The sequence below is a fragment of the Triticum urartu genome, chromosome 6A (assembly GCF_056163025.1).
Source record: "Triticum urartu cultivar PI428250 chromosome 6A, HENAU_Tu73, whole genome shotgun sequence".
Lineage (NCBI taxonomy): Eukaryota > Viridiplantae > Streptophyta > Magnoliopsida > Poales > Poaceae > Triticum > Triticum urartu.
In genome coordinates this window covers 402,610,286-402,634,317 of record NC_141878.1, presented here as the reverse complement: position 1 = coordinate 402,634,317, position 24,032 = coordinate 402,610,286, and the positions used below count along the sequence as shown (strand labels likewise).

Sequence of the window (24,032 nt, the reverse complement as noted above, 5' to 3'; positions counted from 1 at the left end):
CTACACCAACCGCGTTATTAAACGCTTCCGCTTTCGATCTACGAGGGTACGTAGACACACTCTCCCCTCTCGTTGCTATGCATATCCTAGATAGATCTTGCGTGATCGTAGGAAAATTTTGAAATACCGCGTTCCCCAATAGTTGCTCCATCGGGTCAGGTGCGGGAGGTGGAGCAGCAAGCTGCCTTGCTTGTATCCGACGAGCTCGGCGGGTCACCCAACCGGCTTGTATCCCGGAGAGCTGCTCTTCGGAAGCCATCAGAAGAGTACTAAAGGAGGAGATGTGGGGAGCAGCGGTGGGGCATGATTCTTGCCCGGTGTCTGGCCTCATTTAAATAGAGGGCGAATGGGAGGAGCTCGAACATCATTGTGTTTAATGTCGTCCCGCTCATGAACGGATGTGTGGCCGAAGTAGGGTTCTCGGCTTTAACACGGGTTTAATGGAGGCGTATGAATGCAGCGAGGAGGCATGTTCAGCCAGGCATGTAACGGGCGGCGCCCTCGCCCGGTGAGCCGCTTCAATGGTGGAGGCAGTGAGAGGTCACATCTGCCCTGAGCCGCCTTTAATGCGCAGTGGCGCGCTTACAGCGGCATTAATGCGTGCAGCTGGCGCCGAGAGAGATGCACGTGCCGGAGGTGGGAGGATTTTTTGGTGGGCCAGGGCGGTCAGAAATGGGCGTGGGATCGATCTGGACTCTCGCAAACCTCCCCCACTTTTGTCTCCGGTTTGCAGGAGAAATCGCGTCCAGATCACGTCGTGGACCGGTACTGGTCGGCGTTGGATGGCTTCCGCTACCCGGACAACGTGGACCGAATGGATGCGAGCGGTTTGCAGGTCCGCCTTCGAGATGCCCTAACATGCTTAAGGGCATTTCTAACCGATTCTTTTTTTAAAGAAAACTTCAACTTTATTGGTTAGAGATAATCGTTACATCGTCTGCAAGAAAAGGTATAATATCATTCATTGGCTCCTCGAACCAATCCCTTTTAAATTTGTTGCTAGCCTAGCAATTTTATGAGCTACCTTATTTTCTTCCCTAGTACAATGTTCAAAACTATGAAGGGAAAAATCAGAAGCCAAAAGATAACAATCATCGAAGACTGCAGCCGCCGCTCCTGCCGAGTGTCCTCCATTCTTCATTGTGTCAATCAATTCCATATTGTCCAAGTTAATAACAAGACGATTGCATCCCTTAAAAGTTAGCGGAGTATATACCTTAGTGGAGTATATATGCTCCATTAAAATTTCGCCGCACCTAGCCAATCCCCTAAAGTTAGCGGTGTATAACTAAATTTGCACAAATTCAATCAAATTTAAACCAAAAGATGATGCATTTAAACATAAGTTCAACACACAAAGTTCTTGGAACCAAACATTACACATAAATTTAAACTAAAACTAAACTTAAACTAGTTTCGACCGAAGTGGAGGTCGAGCCAATTCTTTCGGGTGAGGCCAACTTCGGTGAGAGCTGTGTCCGGGCTGGTGTCATCGTCATTATCGTCCGGAGACGCTCCGCCACTCCTCGACATCGATCTTGTCGTTGTCGCCCACCTCGCCGCCCGTGTTGCCGCCCTCCTCGCCGCCCGTGTTGCCGTCGTCGTTGCCACCCAATGACGATAAGTTGGCCGTCATTGATGGTGAAGATTGCCCGCTTCGCGTCCACTAGCTCTGGGTACTGCCAGCGGAGCTCATACATGTAGGCCTCGACGGCGGCCTCGGCCTTGAGGCGCTCCCTCACCTTCCTGTCCTCCCGCGGCATCCGAGCGGTCACCACCCCCAGCTCCGCTTGGTTCTGTTCACATAAATGACATAATTATAGATAAAAGTAAATAAATGAACTGAAAACTAATGAAATATTAAATATGAAACAAGTTTTTAGGTAAACATCGTTCCACTTTATTCAACTACCATGTTCATAGGAGAGCAACTAGTTAACGGGTGCTCCTTCGGGAGCCTCGCAACGATTAGCGCCACTTGGCGTGCTCTCAGCCATTCGCTACGTGTCGCGCTCTGGGCGCTTCCTCTGAATTTTGTTTTTTATTTTCCGCACGCTTTTTTGGCTTTTTAAACGGTTCTTTTCTGGGTTTTTTTCGGTGTTTTGGTTTTCCACCAGTCTTCCTTAGCTTTTCGATAAGAAAATTTTTAAAAAAGGTTTGCTCGAAAAAATGCGTTTTTTCCTTTCGAGAGAGTCACGAATTTACTTCCGCGAGAGTCACGATTTTTCTTTCGCGAGAGCCACGGCTGTGCCTCTCAGAAATGACAAAAATGTGTTTTCTGTTTTTTTCCTTTCGCGAGAGTCACGGTTTTGCTTCCGTGAGAGTCACGGCCGTGCCCCTCGGAAATGAAAAAAACGCGGTTTCTATTTTTTTTCCTTTCGCGAGAGTCACGGTTTTGCTTCCACGAGAGGCACGGTTGTGCTTTAGCGAGAGTCACGGCCGTGCCTCCTCGGAAACGGAACAATGTGTTTTCTCTTTTTTTTCCTTTCGCAAGATTCACGGGTTTTCTTCCGCGAGAGGCACGGTTGTGATTTCGTGAGAGGCACGGGCGTGCCTCTTTTGAAAAGGAAAAAAACTCGTGCTCCCGGTTTGGTTTTTTTGTCCGGTTTTTTCGTGAATTTTTTGTCAAAACCTATCAACATGGGATCTAGTTTTGAAGATCTCGAGACGAGGAATCCAACGGTGAAAGCGGTTCGAGATTTTTTTTTGAAAGATCCAGCATCGCTGGCTTGTCATTGATTTAGCAGAGGAGAAGAGGAAAACAAATACATAATGTTTTTTGGCAAAAGCCTGCCTGAAGGCCAAAAAGAGAAAAAAAAACTAAATTCTCCCAGAAGGGGGCCCGAGAAGGCGCGCTAAACTATTTGGCCCTGCAATGCTCTAGAGCTCTAAAATTTGTGTGACACATCTAAAGATATCGTCAGGGGATGCAATTTTTCCCTTGAAAATGCAAGCGTTCCTCTCCCTCCAGATTTCCCAGCAGGTGAGCATGATGATTGAGGCCGCGACCTTTCGTGTCTTCTCATCTGCAAAATTTAGCAGGCATAGTTGCACTCTTTGTGTTGAACTGTCGGTGTTGCTCCAGAGATCACTGTTTAAAGGGCTACAACCATTCCAAGTCGCCATCCGCCTCAAAATCTCCAAGGCCAAGGGGCACTCCTAGAAGAGGTGCACCGATGTTTCTAGATGACGGATGCACAGGGGGCAGAAATATCCATTTGCCCAACCTCGGCGCTGAAGTCTTTGCACCACAGGTGATCAAGATGTAGCAGCCAAGAGAAGATCTTCATCTTCCCGAGCACCCAAGGTTTCCAAATGGCGGAGTAGAGATCTTTTCTTGTGGGTTCTTGAAACTGCATGTTGTAGGCCAAGCTCGCCGAGTACTGACATGAGTTTCCCCCTATCCATGTGATCGTATCATTTTTTCCTGCTGTGAGGATCACATTTTGTGCCACCAGCAGCCGCCGGAGGGAGAGAAACTCTATGACGATCACTGGTCGGTCACCATGTCTGAGGTCCTTAACCCAGGTGTGATCTGCGAGGGCAGCAGCCACAAACCTGTTCTTACGGTGGGAGTGCGCGTACAGAGTTGGGAAAACTTGCCTGAGAGGCCCAACTTCCAGCCAATGATTTTGCCAGAAGGATGTCGTCGCGCCATCGCCGATTGCGACTCTCGTTGCCTGGTTGAACAGTTTGTGATCTTTCTCATCGCATGGCACCGGGGTGCCAACCCACGTCCGGCGAGGTTGCTGCCAGGAGAGCCATAGCCACCTTAGCCGAAGAGCACGGCTGAATTTGATCAGATTCAGGATGCCCAAACCTCCATGTTGCACCGGCGAGCACACTTGTGTCCAGCTCACTTTGCATTTCCCACCGGACAGCTCCTCATCCCCCGTCCAGAGAAAACACCGGCGCACCTTGTCAATGTCTTTGAAGAATTTTAATGGCGCCCTGAGAACGGTGAGTGCGTACGTCGGTAATGCCGTCAGAACGCTTCTGACCAAAACCCTCCGGCCGACGATTGACAGAAGTCGGCCTTTCCAGCCCGCGAGGCGTGCACATATTCTATCTAGGATGAACTGCAGGTGCACTATATGTAGTCTGGAGATGGTTATTGGGAGACCTAAATACGTCATGGGGAAACCTACAACCTTCCCAGTAAAACTATGAAGCACATGTTGCAGATCGAGGTCGTCGTAGCGTATCAGGGTGACAGAAGTTTTGTCAGGATTTATCCTGAGCCCCGTGGCGTTGCCGAAGAGAGTCATGATGTGCATCAGATTGTCAAACTCCTGCCTGCTAGGGTTCGCAAAGAGGATCGCGTTGTCGGCGTATAGACTAACTCTTGAAGTGATTCTACGATTAGGGAGGGGGGCGAGGATGCCCTGCTCAGTTGCCGCTAGAAGAAGACGATGAAGCGGGTCGACTGTTAAGATGAACAGCAGCGGTGATAGCGGGTCACCCTGGCGAAGGCCACACGCGTGCTCGAATATCTTCCCAGGCACTCCGTTTAGGAGGCATGACGACGCGGACGAGGACCGAAGAATGGCAATCCAGTCGCACCATCGAGCGCTAAAACCTAACCTTTGAAGAAGCTCTAACAGATAATCCCATGCTACCGAGTCGAAGGCCCTAGCTATGTCGATCTTGATCAGGAGCGCTGGTTTTTTGTTGCGGTGCAGGGAGCGGACATAGTTCTGTACGTCCAGAAAGGAATCCTGAATGCTTTTCTTCCTCTGAAACACACTTTGAGCTGGCGACACAATATCCCGGAGAACCCCAGCTAAACGTAGGGCTAGGACTTTTGCCAATAATTTTCCTATGGAATGAATCAGGCTTATCGGTCAATAGTGACCAATCTCCGATGCTCCGTTTTTCTTTGGGAGAAGTGCGATCATAGCCGTGTTGATTGATTCTGCATTTGTTCTGTCTAGGTGGTAGAATTTCTCAAAAACCCTCATAACATCCTCTTTGATGATCGACCAGCATGATATGAAAAACCCTCCCGAAAACCCGTCCGGGCCTGGTGACTTCTCCACAGCTGAGGCCTTGATGGCATTCCACACCTCTCCCTCAGTGAAAGGCAAATCTAGGGTGTCCCCTTGGACCCGTGGAAGAGTGAGCATTGCCCAATTTGATGGTGTTGGACCGATTCTTTCTTGTTCCAAGTAGCCCGGAGAAGTGCTCATGGATGAGATGCGCTTTATCCTCGTGAGCCAAAGTGATGTGATTCCCCTGGTGCAGCGAATGCACGTAGTTTTTCCATCTTCTGGAGATCAGCCTGGCATGAAAGAGTTTTTTGCTCGTGTCTCCAGTGTGCAGCCATGTAATGCGAGAGGCCTGACGCTTCCTTGTTCGCTCAATGGCCGCGAAGCCAAGAATCCTCTGCTTAAGCAGCTTGCGAAGCCTGAACTCCTGTGTGGTGAGCTGCCTGTTCTCTTTGGCCATGTCCAACCTGAGAACCACTTCTGATGCAATGTGCAATTTCAGGCGTGCATTAGTGAAGAGAGATCTGCTCCACACCTTGAGATCCGCTGCCACCCTCTTCATTTTGATTTTGAGGCGGCCGTAGGGGCAACTGTGATTAATCGGCCTTTGCCAGGCCCTCTGCACTGTTTCCTGAAATCGTGGGAATTTTGGCCAGAAATGCTCGTATCTAAACTTTGCTTTCCTTGGAGGGGCAGCCGCGCAAGCCAGAACCAGGGGACAGTGATCGAAGATGGAGGTTGATGCTGCCATCAGCAGATACTCTTGAAGATCCATCTCCCAAGTCATGTTATAAAAAAATTTGTCAATGCTGCACATTGTTGGCTGAACTCGCTCATTTGACCAAGTATACTTTCTGTTTTTGCATTTGATTTCCTTTAGGCCGGCGAAATCAATCACATTTCTAAACTTCCCCATCATACGCCTGTTGATCTTGCAGTTGCTCTTATCCCTGGCCTCATATATGTTGTTGAAGTCTCCACAAATGAGCCGAGGTTGATTAGCCAGAGGAGCAGCGGCAGACATCTCATGAAAGAAATTTTCTTTTTGTGTGTCCTCCACCGGGCCATAAACATTTGTGAGCCAATATGTGTCTGTCGAAGATCGCGACGTCACTTTGGCCGTCAGAGAGAATTGGCCATCAACTTGTGTTTGAATTTCAAAACTGACTTGTCCTAGAAGATGGTCAGTCCTCCTCTTGATCCTACTGTAGGCAGAACTGCACATCCTTCCAGGGTTGAACCACCAATCTCTCTGGCCAGCTCTGGAGACCACTGCTCGATCTTTGTTTCCTGCAGACAAAGAATGCCTATTTTGTTGGCCGAAACCACCTCATTTATAGCAGTGCGTCTTGCAGGCGCGTTAAGGCCTCTAACATTCCATGACATAATCGTTGGGTTGTGGTTACTCATCAGGAAAACCAGATTGCTCTGCAAACTGAATAATATTATGAAGAAACAGGTGGTACACAATCCAACTAGCAGGGGGGCGGCAACATCCACCAATAGTCCAAAAATCATGTCGTCGTCTAACTATCTTAGCCACTACACTAACACTAACACAGCACAACATCAACATCCCTAACTCTAACCAGCTTAAGGCTGGCCGTCTGCGGAGCCTAACTATTGATAAAGCTAACATAATCAAACATCGACCTACTTGGGCGCAACAGTAGAGCCAGGCATGGTGGCGGCGATGCGAAGAGCAGCTTCGTCCAGGTCCGTGAGCTTGGCGATGGCCTTGATGTCACTGTATGACAGAGGCTCATCGAAACGCTTGATGAGGGCAGACATTACGCTCGTCGTCATCCTGTCCTTTGGGCCCAGGGTTCCCAGCTCCAGGATCAGCCTGAGCGTAGCCCGCTGCGCCACCGGCACGGTAGAGTGCAAGGCCGTCTGCCTGGTACTCTGCCTTCTCGGGGTTGGAGCAGCGCGTGTCTTCGGAGGGGTGGAGGAACGGTGGTTGGAGCGGGGCGGGAGAGGGCCAAGGACCGCAGGCTCCGTGCCAGTGAAGAGGAGCTGCGGGTCCCTGTTCTCGTCCTCCCCGATCCCCATGGCTTGAACCTGGCTGGAGACTGCACTGACCTGCACCTCCAGGACGGCAGAGGAGGGCGTGGACCGGCAAGCGAGCAGAGAGGTGGAACCAAACTCTAGAGGTTTCGCCAGAGTGGCCTTGATGGAGGCGTCGAGCTCGAGTTGCATGCAGTCCACGCGAGCCGGGGTGGGGACGGACTGGCCCGCGAGGAAGTCAGCGACATGATCAGGGATGGGCGATGGAGGTGGAGTTGCCGAACGCAGCGGGGCGGGTGGGGTGGCGGACAGGGCCGCCGGCTCGTGCTCATGCCTGGAGTTGTTGTGTCCCCGCGTGGCGCCTCTGTGGTGCCGAGGCACCGGCATCCTACTGCGCCACCTGGACAATCCCTCGCCTTGATCCTTCTCCTTTCCCTTGCTCGAGCAGCCCCTACCGAGGAGGGTGTCGCGCCAGGAACGCCGCCCGTTGCCGCCATCGCCTTGGTCGCTATTGTCGTGTTCACGGTGATGATCGCCGGAGGAGAAGTCGCGGCAGCCCGAGGACAGCACACGGGGCACGCTCCTGCACCCACGCGCCTGCCCGTCTTCCACCCCCGTCGACCACACTCAGAAGTCGGTGTAGGGCAGCCGCTCGCCGCCGTCGGAGTCCAACGAAGGGATGCCGCTTTGACCGGAGTGGGAAGAGGGATGGGAGTGGCGCGGCGCCCAGTCCTCCACCCCGTCGACGTGGATGAGGAGGTCGTACCGCCGCGTGCCGGGCGGCGGCGCCACCTTGCGCTCGGGAGGGGGGGGAGTAGCCTAGCAGCTCCTTGATGCGGCCAGCGCCGCGCTTCATCACCCACAGGGTGTGGGTTGTTGGGATGTGCGCCACATCCCACACCCAAACCCAGCAGGCAAAGAGCTTGGTGTGGTCGCGCTCGCGCGTCCTGCTGTCGAGGCGGTCGACGCAGCACATCTTCCCCAACGCCTCCTCCGCCCCCTCCAAGGACCAGAATTACATCGGGAGATTCTCGACGACGATGCGCACGTGGAGGGAGAGGTTGAGCAGCGCCGCATGATCATCTTCATGCCAGGGGTTGATGACGAAGCGCACTCCATCCACCGTGACGAAGCCCCTCGCCACGGCGTTGTCGCGGAGCACCGGGAGCTCGAAGTAGACGAAGAAGTGCTCCGGGTGGTGTGCCGTGACGTGCAGCAGATGCGGTGGGACGCGCAGTTGATCCTCGAGAGCGTGCCCCACCATCAGAGGACTCGCTGCGTCAGGCCCCTCCACCGCGGAGAGGGTGACCGCGTGCTGGCGCAGGACGAACACCTGGTGGTCCAAGGCCGGGAGGAAACAACCACACTGTGGCTGGTGCGTGGGCGGCGGGACGGGTCGATGTGGGCAAAGCGGGCCTGCCCAGACATAGCTAAGGTGGCGACGGAGCGGGCATGGAGCAACTGCGGTGGGGGAGGGGGTGGGGAAGCGAAGCCGGTCCCGGACTGGCACCGAAGCTTGGAGAGGGCCTAGCCCATTCTTAGCTGATCTGCCGGGGCCGCCGTTTCTAGGATTTTGTGGGCATTCCTTTCCAAAGTGTCCAGGATATGCTTGCAGATGACGCAACGGAGAGGGTCTCTACAGTCTTTCCGGCGGTGGAGCGAGCTGAGATAGCGAAAACAAAGACCATGGAAACGCTTTAAGAAGGCCTCGCGGCCGGGGTTGGGAGCCGAGGTGCCAGCAGCAGAGTGACGCCGGCACACACTATTGCCCGACGGGCCAGAGAGGCGGCACTGGATCCTAGCCTGCTTCTTTGAGCGCACCTCAGTCCACCCACCGTCCATTCCAGAAGAGGAAAGAGGAGCGGGGGGTGGGGGGGACGGACAAACCACGATGGATTTGAGCCTCTGCTTCCCGAAGAGTGGGAGTGCGGGTGGATCTGCTGGGCAAAAGGACGCCAGTCCGCGGGAGCACTCCCCCCGGAGCAGGATTCGCGGCGGAGGCGAGGGATCCGGCGTAGCCGCATGGCAGGGAAAGACCCTAGCTGGATCTGGCACCGAGGCCGACGTCCCCCATCCCGTGCTGTCGCATGAGAGGCACCTTGAAGAATAGCCGGATCTGCGGGACTGCGAGGAGCAGGAGCGGCGACGGCCCATGAGGTCGTGGGGAGCCGCCTACGTAGAGGCAGGCGGTGGCGGGGGTGGCCGCCGCAGCCGGAGTGGCACGCGGCACGGGTCACCGTGGAGGGGAAGGGGCTCTCTTCTCAAGACCAACTATCATGAAGAATAAATTTAATTAGTCGCCGTTCGAGATTGGGACGCATAGTTTGAGAGATAAAACGTTTTGAATAAACATATCTACAAAAAAAAAAAAACTCCTAGGTTGCGATAAGTGACGCGCTGTATGTGCGTCACTTGTCGCAACCAGGGGAGTTGGAGTAATTTTTACAACAAGTACTCCTCCACTAGTGATTTCGTGTTTGGAAGGCGAACATGCCGGCAACGAGAAAGAGATAATGCAAATTGCCAACCATCTAAAAAATAGTAGCCCAACTGGGGGAAACCAGCTTGAGACCCAGGCCCACAAGAGCCCATCTGATTTGCCATAAACGAGCGAGACGAGTAGGGTTTCTGTCTTGGCTACGCCTTCTCTCGTCTCTCGCCGCCTAGCGCGTGCCGCCGTCGGCCCCATCGCCTTCGAGCATCAGCCATGGCAGAACAGGTCAGCTATGTCGATCCTACAACTTAATTTCGTCTTCACTTTCTCTTGTTTGCCTAATTCGAGTTCTCTGGGACATTCGTTTGAGTCAAATTACTTTATTTTTTGACGAAAGTTTTAACTAATTTCCATTGATTAGTCTGATACGTAGTAGATTTGGATCTATCACGGTAGGTACTTTCGGTGTTAAGTAGAACAATATTGAAGTCCAGCGTTGATTATGGCACAAACTATTACTATTTGGAATTGTCCATTCGCTTCGCCTATCGCCAAGTGACTGAAACTGGACATTCCAAAATAGTAGGCGTAGTGGCATATATACGTTTGATCACTGCATCCTTGCATTTGCTAATTCCAATGTTCTGTAGGCGGACTCTTCAGTTTCTGCCGTAGATGGATTTTTTATACTATTAACTTGTGAAAGTTAGGCTATTGTTCTGTTCTCTGTCACCCTCTAATCCCCATTGCCCATGTGTCAATAAGCTAAAGTTCTTGGATAAGCTTGCCACGCTACTGGTTCTATATTTCTTGGTCAGAAGGTAGCCATATTAGACAAAATGGTTAGGATGTTTAGGTATTCTCAGGCTTTAATCAAACAACATGTCCTAAACAGTTTTGCTGGTTTTTGCAGACTGAGAAGGCTTTCCTGAAGCAGCCTAAGGTGTTCCTCTGGTACGAGGAACTGTTGTTTTTTCATTATATAAGTATAAGATGGTAAAACGTGTGTCCTGAATTGGTGATCATGACTTGATGTGCAATTATAGCTCAAAGAAGACCACAAAGGGGAATAATAAGCCTGGCAAGGAGGGCAGCAGGTTCTGGAAGAGTGTTGGCCTTGGTTTCAAGACTCCCAAGGAAGCCATTGAGGGTATGTTCTGTCATTCCTTTTCCCAATTGTAATGTGATAGCATAGATGGTGTGCTGCTTTGTGCATTTTGTAGTATCGGATGTTATTAATTGCCTTGTACTCATGGACTTGCTGAAGCATGTGACCGTTATTCAGTATTTTCTTCTTCTTATGTTTGTATGCTGTTTAGCTAGATATACTTTTTTTACTTTATCTACACCATAAAGATCAGTATAGCCTGCAACTTGGGCAAGTTAAGTGTTGTTGTTTATCTGTTATGACTTGCGATGTTGATGTGCAGTGAGCATTTATACTTGTTCTAAAATATCATCTAGATTCCGCAGTCTACTGTGCTCGTGTTATAAATATTTTTCATCAGTTTGTTTTTTTGGCAGTGTTCTAATGTATTTGAAAATATTGTGTCAAACATACATTTTGTTGGTATGGCACACAAATTTAATATGGTATAGAGCCAATAGTTGCAGTCTACACTGGTCCCACATTATTGCTGCTAAGGATTCCCTTCCTGATAAGGGAGTTCATATTGAATTCCTCCTTTGTTGTCTGATGTGTTATGCCTTATGTTCTACAATCTTTTCTTTTCAAACTGAAAGGCTTTGAACTGTTGAGTTGTTTTAGCGATGTGTCATCTGACATCATTTAAACTGTAGAGTGTTTGTTTGTTTTTGATGGTCTTCTCTTTTATGCTAATAGAAAGAAAGGGCAGTGCTTGTTAATACGTGAAGTTGTCTTTGACCTTTGCTTCTTCTTTATCTACGTGATTTCATATGAATATAATTTGTTCTTTAAATTACGATGTTGACCAAGAATAGTACTTTTGTTTTACTTCTACATTTATCATTTACTTCTGCTGGCCAAGTCTACCTTTGCTCAATTTTGTTTCGACTGCCAGGTTAATCAAGCGGATCTTGTTCGATTAGTTTCTTCATGATAAACTTTGTCACAAAATTTGTTTGAATTTTGATATCATTTGGTTTGTCAGTGTGCTTAGTCATTATTGTTTGTCCAGTTCAGCCATACATTGCACAAGCTATGCGTGTATTTAATCTGGCTTGTGTTGCAGGAACCTACATTGATAAGAAGTGCCCATTCACTGGCACTGTGTCAGTTAGAGGTCGCATCATTGCTGGAACATGTCATAGTGCTAAAATGAACAGGACCATCATTGTTCGTAGGAACTACCTTCACTATGTCAAAAAATACCAGAGGCAAGCTAATCAATCTTCTTCATTGGGTTTAAATTGTTTGGGTTGTTGCAACATAAGCAATATAGTGATATTCGTGAATAGGTATGAGAAGAGGCACTCCAACATCCCTGCCCACATTTCCCCTTGCTTCCGTGTGAGAGAAGGAGATCACGTGATCATTGGCCAGTGCAGGTAAAAGTTATGTACTTGTGTAATACACATGCACATTTACACCATTAACAGACATTAGCTTAGCTAGCTACTCCCTCCATTCACAAATGTATAATGTTTTGGATATTTCAGTATGGACTATGTACGAACTGAAATGAGTGAACAAACACACTAAAACATGTCTATACACATCCAATTCAGAAAAAGTTAGAACATCTTATATTTATGAACAGAGGGAGCAGATAACTGTGAAATTGGACATGTTTTTGGTTAAATGGGGCATGTCATGACCTCATCATCACACTGACTGAGTGAAGGTTGAAACATGTACTCCCTCCGTTCGGAATTACTTGTCTCGAAAATGGATGTATCTAGAACTAAAATACGTCTAGATACATCCATTTCTGCGACAAGTAATTCCGAACGGAGGGAGTAGCTTACATTGTCGTGTTTATGATACCCAGTAATTGAGTTAAATCAATTATGCCATGTAGGCCGCTGTCCAAGACGGTGCGGTTCAATGTGTTGAAGGTGGTCCCAGCAGGGTCAAAGAGTGGTGCGGTGAAGAAGGCGTTCACCGGTGCCTGAGCAAGTCATAGCAGAATCCAAAACTTTTTTACCATTAAATTTTGACAGTTACATCTATATTGTGCCATCTGTTTGTACTAGGGTTTTATCTCAAGAGTTCTCCAAACTTCAAGCTAAGAGTGAGTGGTTTAGTGAAGTTATGTTCAGAGTGCTTCGTGAAGATTATTGATGCGGTTACCTGGTTACCCGTTAATATACATCACTCGTTTTTTGCTTCTTGCATGTGACTCTTATCTGAATTGAGTCTGTAATGTCTAGGACCAACAAAGCTGCAGCACGCAAGTGCTGATTTATCCTATCTGTCGGTTGTTGATGGAAGTCTGTCCCTGAATGATAGTCGGGAGCTCGGCACCATACATCACACCTTGCACGGATAACATTCCGTGTTGAGTTGCGCCCCCTCCCAGCAGCAGATTGAAACTTTTCACACGGCGTACGTACGCAGGCGTGGCAGAGTTTCACTCGTTGCAGCGGGACAGCGAGCCGTGGCTCCAGAACACTGGCGTACGCAAGCGTGCGAGCCGTGGTTTCGGACCCCCGCCGATAATATGGCCGTATGCATCTTTCGGTGCAGAGGCCGGAGGTTTTTCTCCTTTTCAAAAAAAAAAAAAAAAACTGAACTCTGCCGAAGTAGCACAAGGATGGCAACAGTGACCCCGAGGGAACACTTGTAAGATACTCCTGGTCAAGGCTAGATGCCACTTAAAAAAAAGAAGGGAAAATAGGCCTCATTGGTTTTGGTTTGTTGGAATTCTACAAGATAGGATTTTTAAAAGAAAAAAATTCTTTTGAAGTCCTTTGATTCGTAGAAATGAATTTCTATTCCTAAGCAATCCAAACAATGCAAAAAGGAAGGAATTAGAGCAACTCCAACGGGCCGACCTAAACGGACAGCGATTTCGTCCACTTTTTGTCCGTTTGGGTCGGCCGCCCGTCCGGCGTCCGCCCTGTTTTTCATATGGGTCGGCAGCGTCGACCCATATGTGCAGACGTGGCTGGCTGGCCGCCTAATTTTACATTGATTTGCATTCAAACATATTGTGAAATGAAATAACAAGCAAAATAGTTTAGCCGCCCAAATAAATAGTATAGTTTTACAAGCCAAATACAAATAAAAATGTTTCACATAGTTTTGCAAACGAATAAAAGAAGATACATCTATTGGTTGCCAACATGAGTCCACATATGCTCAACCAAATTATTTTGCAGTTGCATGTGAGTTTTCCAATCACGCATGTCTTTATGAAACTGAGTGAACTGCTCAAATGTTACCGCTACTCCATACTCAGGCACAACATTCTCACTCTGAAACTGAAAGCCTTGATCGTACAGACGTTCCAGGCGCTCGTCTTCTACGATCATATTGTGCATGATCACACAAGCAGTCATCACCTTCCATAGTTTCTGCGTGCTTCAAGTATTAGCAGGATACCGAACGATGCCCCATCGAGATTGCAAAACATCAAAGGCACGCTTGACATCCTTTCTAGCACTCTCTTGCTCTTGGGCATATCTTTTCCTTTTCTCTCCGACAGGGTTGGGTATTGTCTTGACAATAGTCATCCACTAAGGATAGATACCGTCACCCAAATAGTACCCTTTGTCGTCGTTGTAGCCGTTGATAGTAAAGTTCACCGATGGGCTGTTCCCTTCGGTAAGCCTAGCAAACACCGGCGAGCGCTGAAGCACGTTGATACCATTGTGTGATCCAACCATGTCAAAGAAAGAGTGCCAGATCCAGAGATCTTGAGACGCCACTGCCTCTAGTATGACAGTGTAAGCCCTGACATGTCCCTTATACTTCCCTTGCCAAGCAGAAGGGCAGTTCTTCCGCTCCCAGTGCATGCAGTCTATGCTGTCAAGCATCCCCAGGAAGCCTCTACTGGCATTCATCACCAACAAACGGGCTGTATCTTCAGCTGTCGGCTCTCTCAAGTACTCAGGGCCAAACACAACAATCACAGCCTTGCAGAACTTATACAGGGACTCTAGGCATGTAGACTCGCTCATACGGACGTACTCGTCAATGAGATCACCGGGCACTCCGTATGCAAGCATTCGGATGGCGGCAGTGCATTTCTGATAAGAGGAGAAACCAATCTTGCCGACGGCATCCTCTTTGCACTCGAAGTAGTCATCATAGCCGACCACTCTCTCTCTAATATGGTTGAAAACATGCCTACTCATATGGAACCGGCGGCGGAATTTGTGATGTTTGAACAACGGGTTTGTTGTATCAAAGTAGTCCTTCCAGAGAAGAAAATGCCCGCTCTCTCGATTACGATTCAACGCCAGAAGGTGGCCTGGAATGGAGCCATGGAACAACGGCCGCTGGTTGTTGAGGTGGTGATGGACCAACTCGGCAGCCAATATCTCCTCCTTGTCGTCGGACGACGAATCGTCGGAGTCGCAAAGGAAATTGTGGAAAAAGAACTCGTCGGCGGAGTCCATTTTTGTACCTTGGCAAACTGCCGAACAGCTTGCGGGCGTCGAAGAAGGAGACGGCCGGCGAGGGGAGAGCAGCGCCCATAGACCAGCTAGCTGCCCTGCCGGCGTCCGATGAGTGTGACGGCGTCCGACGAGCATGCCGGTCGGATCTGGCGGGGGCGGTGAGGCGTCTTCTTGGTCGCGGGCGGCTGTGCGGTGGGCAAAGCGGCGGCGGGAACCAGTTTGCTCCCCGGCGGCAAAACGACGGCGGCGGGTGACTGGGGGCAGGGGCGGCGTTGCTGGGCGGATGTGGAGGTGGCGGCAGCTGGAAGAGTCGCCGACAAAAATGGGCGGCGGCGTCGGTGACGGAGGAGGCGGGGCGAGGGTTGCTTGTTGGCCGGGAGGAGGGTGAGAGGGGAGGCCAATGTGCCACAGACCAGCGGGCCCGGGGACAGGAGTAGGCGAGCGTGCGCGTCCGTCGCGTGTCCGCGCCGACGCAAATCAGGCTCAAAAATGGGCCGGGAATGGATCGCCCGCGGACGAAAAAGGACGCGCATCCGTTTGGGTCGGTGCGTTGGCCCGCCTTTTCTATCCGCGCCGACCCAAACGGACGGCCGCAGACGAAATGAGTCACCCCATTGGAGTTGCTCTTAGCCCTTCACATTTTAAAGAAAAAAATAGCCTAGACCAATGGGAAAACCTCTATCCTATGCATCAAATGACATCATTTTCTCTATATGAATTGAGATACAAGCCACGTCACTTTCTATGATTTTTCTTTTCCTAAGATATTCCAATCATAGGAACCATAGGAGCCCACAGCTAAAAAAAAGACCCAACCTCTGCAACAACATGATGTTGATGCTAGTCACAGGTAGGAACCAAAAGGGGGAAATCCTTGGGTAAGACATCGAGTAATGCACATAACCAAACACTATGTGCTTATTTTCTCACTAGACAGAGTTAGAGCCTAGGGGTGTAACATAGCTGCATGTTCAACCAACATTTGCTTCATCGTCACCCCATTCCCATACTCAATGTCTCCTCTCTGACCCCACTCTTCACCCCCCCATCCCCTTCCGAGGACAACCACCTTGCCTCTCCATGTCCCACTTGCATTCATTGATGCTAGCTACTGCTATCCTCATCTGAAAGAGTGGATGTCGCCACCATCAAGTCAGGATGCCAATGCCCACGGCGCCATATTATTAGTCTGGTCGCCACTTGCTTGTATCGGTGGACATCGACTCCTTGATGACCTCCCTCTCTCCTTGGCGCCGAACCCCTTCCGCACATTTTTCACGACTCCCCCTCCTCCTATCTCTTCCCACCGGATAGCAACTAAGGCCTCCTTTGGTTTGGAGGAATTTCACAGGATTTTCATAGGCTAGGATTCTCACAGGAAAATTTTCTTTGGAGCCCTTTGGTTTATAGGAATGGGCTCCTAACTTCCTATTCCTATGTAGGATTGTTTCCCATCCTCCAAAATTCAAAGAAGAATAAACGTTAGCCTAGACTCAATGGGAAAAAAATCCAACCCCGTGAACCAAATGCCATCTCATTTCTTATTCCTATTCAGAGGATTTGAGATACATTTCATCTTATTTTCTACAAGTTTCTCATTCCCCGTGATATTTTTATCCATGAACTAAGGAAAGCCTAAGCGTCTCAGCACGTAGATTTTTGTTTTAAGGCCTCTTTGATTCACAGGATTTTGAAAATGTAGGAATATGAAAAGTATAGGATTGCAGTGGCATGTCAACTTGAATCCTATAGGATTAGCAAAGAGTGTTTGATGCCACATGAAAAACAAAGAAAATGTAAAAAAAGATTGGAGTGGATATTAGATTTCCTATGAAATGTAGTACAAAAAATTCCATAGGATAAATTCCTATAGGATCCAATCCTATGAATCAAAGGGCCGACATAGGAAAAATTCCTAAGGATTTCAATCCTCAAAAATCCTAAAGATATCCTTTGAATCAAAGGAGCCCTTATTTGTGTTTAGGTAGACTTTGGAGGCCAGAGTTTCAACCTTGGGGAGCAAGAAATCATGTAAGGCTAGGTATATATACGTGTCCATGGACGTTCTGGAGTGCTCTAGAGTACCGTGTGAAAAGTGTCCTTGTGAAAACAGCTCCTTGGTCTCGGGGTAATTTTGTGTGGTTCAGAACTGATTAATCGTTCGAAAAGGAAAAGAACTGTACGCTAGAAGTCAAATGTTCCTGATGTGTATGTTGACGTGCATGACGCAAACATCAATACAGATCAAAACATGTCCAATTGGGAACATGTCGGCATTTCCTCTGGTCCATGAACGTTAATTAGTTTTACGAATGATACCGAAAAAAAATAACCTGCAGCACCAAAAATGGCGCTGTCTGGGGCGAGCTTAGGACATGGAGAGATGTCTCCACGTATAGGCCCCGACAAACCATCGCGCTAAGCGTTCCAGAGCCCTCCACGTCCTTTCAAATTTCGACCACCTTATCCTCCCCGACCTTCTTCATCCCCCTTTCCCCTTCCAGAGGAGCTGCTAGCTTGCCTCTGAAGCCCTCTCACACCTCCTATATATCCACCCATCTCAAGCTCACTACGGCTTCATCCAAGCAACCGAGACTAGCTCACGAATCCACCGATCAGGAAGCGAGGCACAGACCGAACAGCTAGCGCACGGTGATCGACGATGGCGGCCAAGAAGAGCGGGAGCGAGATGGGCGTGGTGCTGGGGCTGGACGTTGCCCGGTACATGGGGCGGTGGTACGAGATCGCGTCCTTCCCCAACTTCTTCCAGCCGCGCGACGGGCGCGACACGCGGGCGACCTACGAGCTCATGGAGGACGGCGCCACGGTGCACGTGCTCAACGAGACGTGGAGCAAAGGCAAGCGCGACTACATCGAGGGCACCGCCTACAAGGCCGACCCGGCCAGCGAGGAGGCCAAGCTCAAGGTCAAGTTCTACGTCCCGCCGTTCCTCCCCATCATCCCCGTCGTCGGCGACTACTGGGTCCTCTATGTCGATGACGACTACCAGTATGCCCTCGTCGGCGAGCCCCGCCGGAAAAGCCTATGGGTAAGCATAAACATAGTACATATTACTAACAACATATCCGACGCTACAAGTGCGCTTGATTAATCTGGTTGTTTTCCATATGCGTGTGCATGTATGTAGATCCTGTGCAGGAAGACGCACATCGAGGACGAGGTGTACAACCAGCTGCTGGAGAAGGCCAAGGAGGAAGGCTACGACGTGGCCAAGCTGCACAAGACGCCGCAGAGCGACCCGCCGCCGGAGAGCGATGCCGCGCCCACCGACAGCAAAGGGACCTGGTGGTTCAAGTCGCTCTTTGGTAAATGATGGATTCATCCGTATGTATATGCAGTTGACCGGCACTGTAACAGCCATGATGTGTGTTCATCTGTATCTTAGTGTATTAGCTAATCTTTATGGTGTCCAATAAATAAATCAGACTCAGTGATATAGTACTACCGTTTTCAGGAAAAGACTCCATGACGAGCTTTATCAACGCTACCTGCAAACTGACTGATTTTTGTTATTTGGGTCAGTCGACTGACCAAAACAATTCCGTTAGTCGGTTTGCTCCCATATCTGCATGCTTCCTACTCGATCGTTCCTCCGTACTAGCTGCTCACTTCATCACCCAACTGGAGCAAAGGGTGTACGCTGGACTTTTGATATTCATGCAAACACAATACAAACCTGTTAACCGATAACCGAGAGAAGAAACATGTTAACCGATAAACGATAAAGGGCCTTGGGGTGAGATAGCAACCAAGCACAATGCAAACCTGTTAACCGATAACCAAAATAAGAAGAAAAAAAAGGGCCAATCTCATGAAATTCTAGTACTTGTGGCAAGTCTTATTTTCAATCATCCAACGGACAAACGAATGTGCGCCAAAATAAAAATCATCTTGCACCAAAGTTTGTCTCAGTCGAGTTTTATATGGGAGCAGTCGAGCCTATGTAACCATAAAACAAAAGCCCACCTGATGCTTGGGCTTGTTTTCAAACATAACATAAACTGGCCCAATAGCTGCAAAGACACAAGACAGAAACAAAAAAATAAATAAAATATGAAGTTTTCTAAGGAAGAATGAATTTGACATTGTTATTACACTTTAAGAAGAAAAACAAATTAATGATAAATTTTGCACAGAATTTATAAATAAATTGCAGTTTTAATAGTATGGAAAAATATTCATATAATAGTGAAATTTACAGAAAAATTAAGTTTTATAAGAAGGAATGTATTAGTGGTATTGGTTTTACCAGTAAAGAAGAAACAAATTGCAATAAAAACTAAAAAAAATCAAAAGAATGAAGGTTTCCAAGGAAAAATAAATCGATGGCATTTGTATTACCTTGGGAGAAAAATGAAATGCAAACAATATAAATAAACTTGCAGATAACTTTGCACTAAAATTGCACTTTTTTTAATATGCAAAGAATTAGCATACAATAGTGTAACTTTTGCACCCTATTATAATTTACATAAATATCATAGGGTACTTGCTTCTATACTCAAGCATCAATGAACAAAGACATGTATTAAAATAAAACATAAACTCGTCCCTTTTACAACCACAAAACTGAAGCCCACCAAATACTTAGGCTTGGTCCGAAGCAGGACATAAACTGAACCGATATCTGGTAAGGCACACGATAAAAACGAAAATAAATGAACAAAAAAAATAAAGTTTTCTAAGAAAGAATGAATTAGTGCATTGATATTTCCTTTAAGAACAAAAAATAAAGCAAGCAATGGCAAAATTAGCATATAATTTACACATAAATTGCGCTTGGTGTAATTATTTCAAAACATAAGTTTCCTAAGAATGAATAGTGACATTGCTATTACCCTTTTAAAAGAAAGAAAATGAAATGTTCTTTGAAAAAGATATCAAAATAATTATTTTTTCTAAGGAAGAACGACAGTGGCCTTGGTACTACCATTTATATCGAAACAAACAGAAAAAAGAAGAAAATATAAAATAGTCAAGTTTTCTAAGGAATAATGAGTTGGTGACATTAGTATTAGCCTTTAAGAGGAAAAAATAATAAAAAATGACAAAATTTACACATAAATTGTGCCTTTTATAGTAAGCAAAAATACACATATAATAGTGGAATTTCTAACAAAAGTTTCTTCTAAGAAGGAATAACTTAGTGACATTAATATTACCTTTAAAAAAGAAAGAAAATGAAATATAAACTTAAAAAAATGAAAATAATGAAAAATGAATTAGTGGAATTGGTATTAACCTATAAAATTAAAATAAAACAAATAATGAGAAAATTGCACACAATTTAAATAGAAATTGCGCTTTTTATCATGTGCAAGAACAAGATCGCTCGTGGGCTCACAACATTGGGTATCTTGGTGACCTGGTTTGGCACGCGAATCTAACCTCTTCGTGCAAGGGCACATCCGATGTACGACTATACTGGACCTTTCGATGAATCTTGATCGAGCATCCACGACTACATCAAGGCGGTACTACACAATGAGGCTGCTTTTCTGGTTGGAGGCAAAGAATCGAACATGCCAATCAAGCCCAAAGTCCCGTCGTATTGCCATGGAATGCCGATACTCAATGTAAATATGGACGGAGCCCATTTTTTCATAAGCCTGGTCCTTCCTTTATAACTGAACCCTTCGTAAATCCATGCCTTACCCGCAGGATCTGAAAATGCTCATCTCCATGCCGCCACTGCGTGGGAACGCAACCATGTGGGAAGATTACGAATGGAAGCACATGATTCGCGCTACCTACACACAGAGCCGACAGGTCAGAGATGGTGACCCATAGGCGAATGATGCTACATAAAAAACGGAACGTGAAAAAGGACATCCAGCTCGCAAGATGTGGAAGAAGAGGACAGAAGAGTGCTAGCCTCACCGCGTATGATGTGGAAGAAGGGCCAACAACCACAATGTCTGATGCGCCACCACGTTGGTCCCTTTCGCCTCTCCCGTGCGAATGAGCAATGTCTTCTAGCAAGGAAACGTCCATCATCGCCTTCGAAGGAGAGTACGACAAGAACACGACCCCACTAGTGGTCGATGCTCCAGGTAGGTACGCCCGTCTACAAAAATAATGTCTAGCAAGTGGCGCAACAAAGGAGAAGTCAGCAAGAACCGAAAATGATGATGCACCTTTGTCACAGGCAAGCAACAAGGAGACATGAAACAACTGTTTGCTACTTTCAATTGTGGCACAATGGCCTTGAAAAAATTGGTGGTCGACCTAACAAGCGCTGTGGAGCCCATAACAGAGGTTTGCTGCGTGCTATTTGTGAGTTGCGTTGCGATTTTCCCTGAAAAGGAAGGGTGAAGCAATATAGTAGCGGATAGTATTTCCCTTAGTAGAGAACCAAGGTTATCGAACCAATAGAAGATTCACGCAACCAACCGCCGACAGTACATACACACACAAGAGAAAATACTTGCATCCAACACGGGCAAGAGGGTTGTCAATCCGCTTGTACTCATTAATTGCAAGGATCAAGCCTGGTAATAGGTGATGGATAAACTGCAAAGTAAAATAAAAGTAAAAAATTGCAGTAAGATATTTTTGGTTTTTGTAATATGATTAAACTAGACCTGGGGCCCATAGTTTTCACTAGAGACTTCTCTCTCATAGAAATAACATACTATGGGTAAACAAATTACTGTTGAGCAATTGATAGAAAAGCGCATAGTTATGAAGTTATTCGTTGCATGATCATGTACACAGGCATCATGTCCGTGACAAGTAAACCGACTCCTGCCTACATGTACAACTATTACTTCACCAATCGACCGCTATTCAACATGCATCTATGGTATTAAGTTCATAACAAACAGAGTAACACTTTAAGCAAGATGATATAATGTAGACAGAATACAACCAAGCAATATGATTGAACCCCATCATTTTCTCCTTAGTAGCAACAATACAAATACGTGTCTCGCTACCCCTTCTGTCATTGGGTGAGGACACCGCAAGATTGAACCTAGTACTATGCACCACTTCCACTGATGATCTACTCATTAACTTGGCCATACAAAACTCATAGATCGGAAAACTTTACATAGCTATAACAATCACACATAATAAATTCAGAAAAGACTTAATTACTTTCAATGAATAATCTAATAATAAACCCACAATTCATCGGATCCCAACAAACACACCGCAAAAAAAGATTACATCAAATAGAACTCCGAGAATAATATTGTATTGAAGATCAAAGAAAAAGCAATCTAGCTAATCACTATGGACCCATAGGTCTGGGGTAAACTACTCACATCATCAGAGGTGCAACAAGGTTGATGTAGAAGCACCCCATGATCGATTCTCCCACTGGAAGAGTACCAGCGGAGGCCTCTAGATGGGATCATGGTAGAACAGAGGCTTGCTGCGGCAGAATAATTGTTTCAGGTCTCGCTCTGGTGTTTTTTGGATTTGTTGGAATTTATAGAAGTGGACTTAGGGTAAACGGGGTTACAAGGGCCCACAAGCTTAGGTGGTGCACCCTCCCGGGGCACGCTGCGTGAGCTTGTGGCCCTCTCATAAATCTTCTGGCCTCCCCCGGAAGCTTCTAGGGTCCCTTCTGGTCTAGAAGAAATCACCATAAAGTTTCATCTTGTTTGGAGTTGTTTGATACAGTTTTTCCGTGAAACAATAAAATAGGCAAAACCAGGAAGTGGAACTGGGCACTCAGTTAATAGGTTAGTTCCCAAAAATGATATAAAATTGCATATAAAGCATACAACATGGACAATATAATAACATGAAACAATAAAAACTTATATATACGTTGGAGACGTATCACTGCGCTGCCAACCCGCCTAGCCAAATCACCCGACCGATACCGTTTAAAACCCTTGTTCTATGTGGTTTTGCCCTGACGCGGTTGTCCTAGTCGCAATAGTTTGTATGCAAGGAAAAGTGTAAGTAAATCAAGTGCCCCTTTAGTGGTTTTGGAGTACTGAAGAAAAATAGGTTGAGGGACTAATGTGTTTGCGAGTGTACACAGGAGATATAGTCCCTGAAGATTTGGTTTAGCACAGGGAAGATGACCCCTAAAAATGGATTTCTTCACGTGAAGAATTTGGTGATGAAATTGGTATGGCCTTTGAAGAAATTGATGTGAAGAATTGAAGCTTGAAGACTTTTGTTTTCGTAGTTTCTTTCTTATTTTGAGTCATAGGAAAAACCGTACTGTTAAAGGGGGCCTAGGTGAATCATAGTTCACATTTCCATAGTGATGCTCAAACCTATACCTACATAAGCCACTTCGAGTGAAGCCTTTGGAAATTTCCGGAACAGCTAACGGATTTGCTAGCGATAGTGACAAAGTTCATCTGGTCGCTGACGAATTTGGTCATGCTGAGGAGTTAGGATTTCGCTAGTGCGATTTTCCTATCGTGAGGAAATTGAGTGCCTCGACGAATTTGAGAGTTCAAATTCTGACCATTGCTGCGCCGCGGGCTAGCTATCAAGTGGATCCTTATCCTAACAATGGTCATATCAGAGAAGGGCATTTATGACAATTCATGTAAGGTTGCCCCTAGCTATAAATAGCCCCCTGCCACAACCACTTGTTCATTGGCTGCTTAGAGAGAACTTGACACTTGTCATTTGAGAGCAGCCCATCCTCTGATGACTTTGAGAGAATCATAGGTGAGGAAAAAGCCACCAGAGCCAAAGTGATTGAGCATCACTGAAGAGTTTGATCTGTGTGATCCAATGCCTGTTACCTTTGAGGACTGTCATTCTTCCAAATGGTTAGGCATCATGTTCTAAGCACCCAAGTGTCATTGTGGTGTGTCGGTGAACAAGTCTGTGAAGATTTTGGAAGTCTACCTTGAAGATTTACCACGAGTGATTGGGCAAGGTCTAAGTGACCTTAGCTCAAGAGGAATACGGTGAGGACCATCTGTCCTCTGAGTTCATCTTAGCCGCCTCAACTAGACGTTTACAGTTGATGCATCAACTGGAATTGGTCTACCAAATTGCTGTGTCTTCATCAAGCCTACCTGGTTTCAAATTCCTCAACCCTTACCTTT

The 24,032-nt window shown here is 47.2% G+C and overlaps 4 protein-coding genes across 5 annotated transcripts; 2 read left to right on the top strand and 2 right to left on the bottom strand.

The window, feature by feature from the left end:
• Nucleotides 1–1,049: 1,049 nt before the first annotated feature.
• On the bottom strand, nucleotides 1,050–6,012 carry LOC147965408 (uncharacterized). Its single transcript, XM_087530448.1, has 4 exons — nucleotides 5,130–6,012; nucleotides 3,228–4,819; nucleotides 1,653–1,796; nucleotides 1,050–1,055 (listed from the first exon to the last, which is right to left on the bottom strand). The coding sequence occupies exons 1-4, from the start codon at nucleotides 6,010–6,012 to the stop codon at nucleotides 1,050–1,052; spliced, it is 2,625 nt and encodes an 874-aa protein (XP_087386574.1).
• Nucleotides 6,013–9,556: 3,544 nt separating this feature from the next.
• On the top strand, nucleotides 9,557–12,838 carry LOC125512112 (small ribosomal subunit protein uS17). Of its 2 annotated transcripts, XM_087528128.1 has the most exons (7): nucleotides 9,557–9,714; nucleotides 10,343–10,383; nucleotides 10,476–10,579; nucleotides 11,643–11,787; nucleotides 11,869–11,958; nucleotides 12,432–12,517; nucleotides 12,607–12,838. In XM_087528128.1, the coding sequence occupies exons 1-7, from the start codon at nucleotides 9,703–9,705 to the stop codon at nucleotides 12,750–12,752; spliced, it is 624 nt and encodes a 207-aa protein (XP_087384254.1). In that variant the 5' UTR covers nucleotides 9,557–9,702; the 3' UTR covers nucleotides 12,753–12,838. The 2 variants fall into 2 exon arrangements, with proteins under 2 accessions (XP_087384254.1, XP_048533135.1); XM_048677178.2 differs by having other exon boundaries at nucleotides 9,559–9,714; nucleotides 12,432–12,743.
• A 1,253-nt stretch (nucleotides 12,839–14,091) lies between these two features.
• Nucleotides 14,092–14,976, bottom strand: LOC147965407 (uncharacterized). The gene has a single exon (XM_087530447.1). The coding sequence runs from the start codon at nucleotides 14,974–14,976 to the stop codon at nucleotides 14,092–14,094; it is 885 nt and encodes a 294-aa protein (XP_087386573.1).
• A 2,503-nt stretch (nucleotides 14,977–17,479) lies between these two features.
• Nucleotides 17,480–18,438, top strand: TIL (temperature-induced lipocalin). The gene is made up of 2 exons (XM_048678941.2): nucleotides 17,480–18,025; nucleotides 18,125–18,438. Exons 1-2 carry the CDS (start codon nucleotides 17,639–17,641, stop codon nucleotides 18,308–18,310), a joined length of 573 nt encoding a protein of 190 aa, XP_048534898.1. The 5' UTR covers nucleotides 17,480–17,638; the 3' UTR covers nucleotides 18,311–18,438.
• Nucleotides 18,439–24,032: the final 5,594 nt, after the last annotated feature.

Bases quoted from the DNA above. Each gene is read 5' to 3' on its own strand.
- LOC147965408 (XM_087530448.1), bottom strand. From the start codon at position 6,012: ATGTCTGCCGCTGCTCCTCTGGCTAATCAACCTCGGCTCATTTGTGGA. The intron at 4,820-5,129 runs GCAATGCTCACT...TTCATTCCATAG, and splicing joins GTCCAACACCATCAAATTGG to GAAAATTATTGGCAAAAGTC. The intron at 1,797-3,227 runs GTTGGGCAAATG...TTATGTGAACAG, and splicing joins GCAAAGACTTCAGCGCCGAG to AACCAAGCGGAGCTGGGGGT.
- LOC125512112 (XM_087528128.1), top strand. The intron at 11,959-12,431 runs GTAAAAGTTATG...TATGCCATGTAG, and splicing joins GTGATCATTGGCCAGTGCAG to GCCGCTGTCCAAGACGGTGC. The intron at 12,518-12,606 runs GTGCCTGAGCAA...TGTTTGTACTAG, and splicing joins GGTGAAGAAGGCGTTCACCG to GGTTTTATCTCAAGAGTTCT.
- LOC147965407 (XM_087530447.1), bottom strand. From the start codon at position 14,976: ATGGACTCCGCCGACGAGTTCTTTTTCCACAATTTCCTTTGCGACTCC.
- TIL (XM_048678941.2), top strand. From the start codon at position 17,639: ATGGCGGCCAAGAAGAGCGGGAGCGAGATGGGCGTGGTGCTGGGGCTG. The intron at 18,026-18,124 runs GTAAGCATAAAC...GCATGTATGTAG, and splicing joins CCCGCCGGAAAAGCCTATGG to ATCCTGTGCAGGAAGACGCA.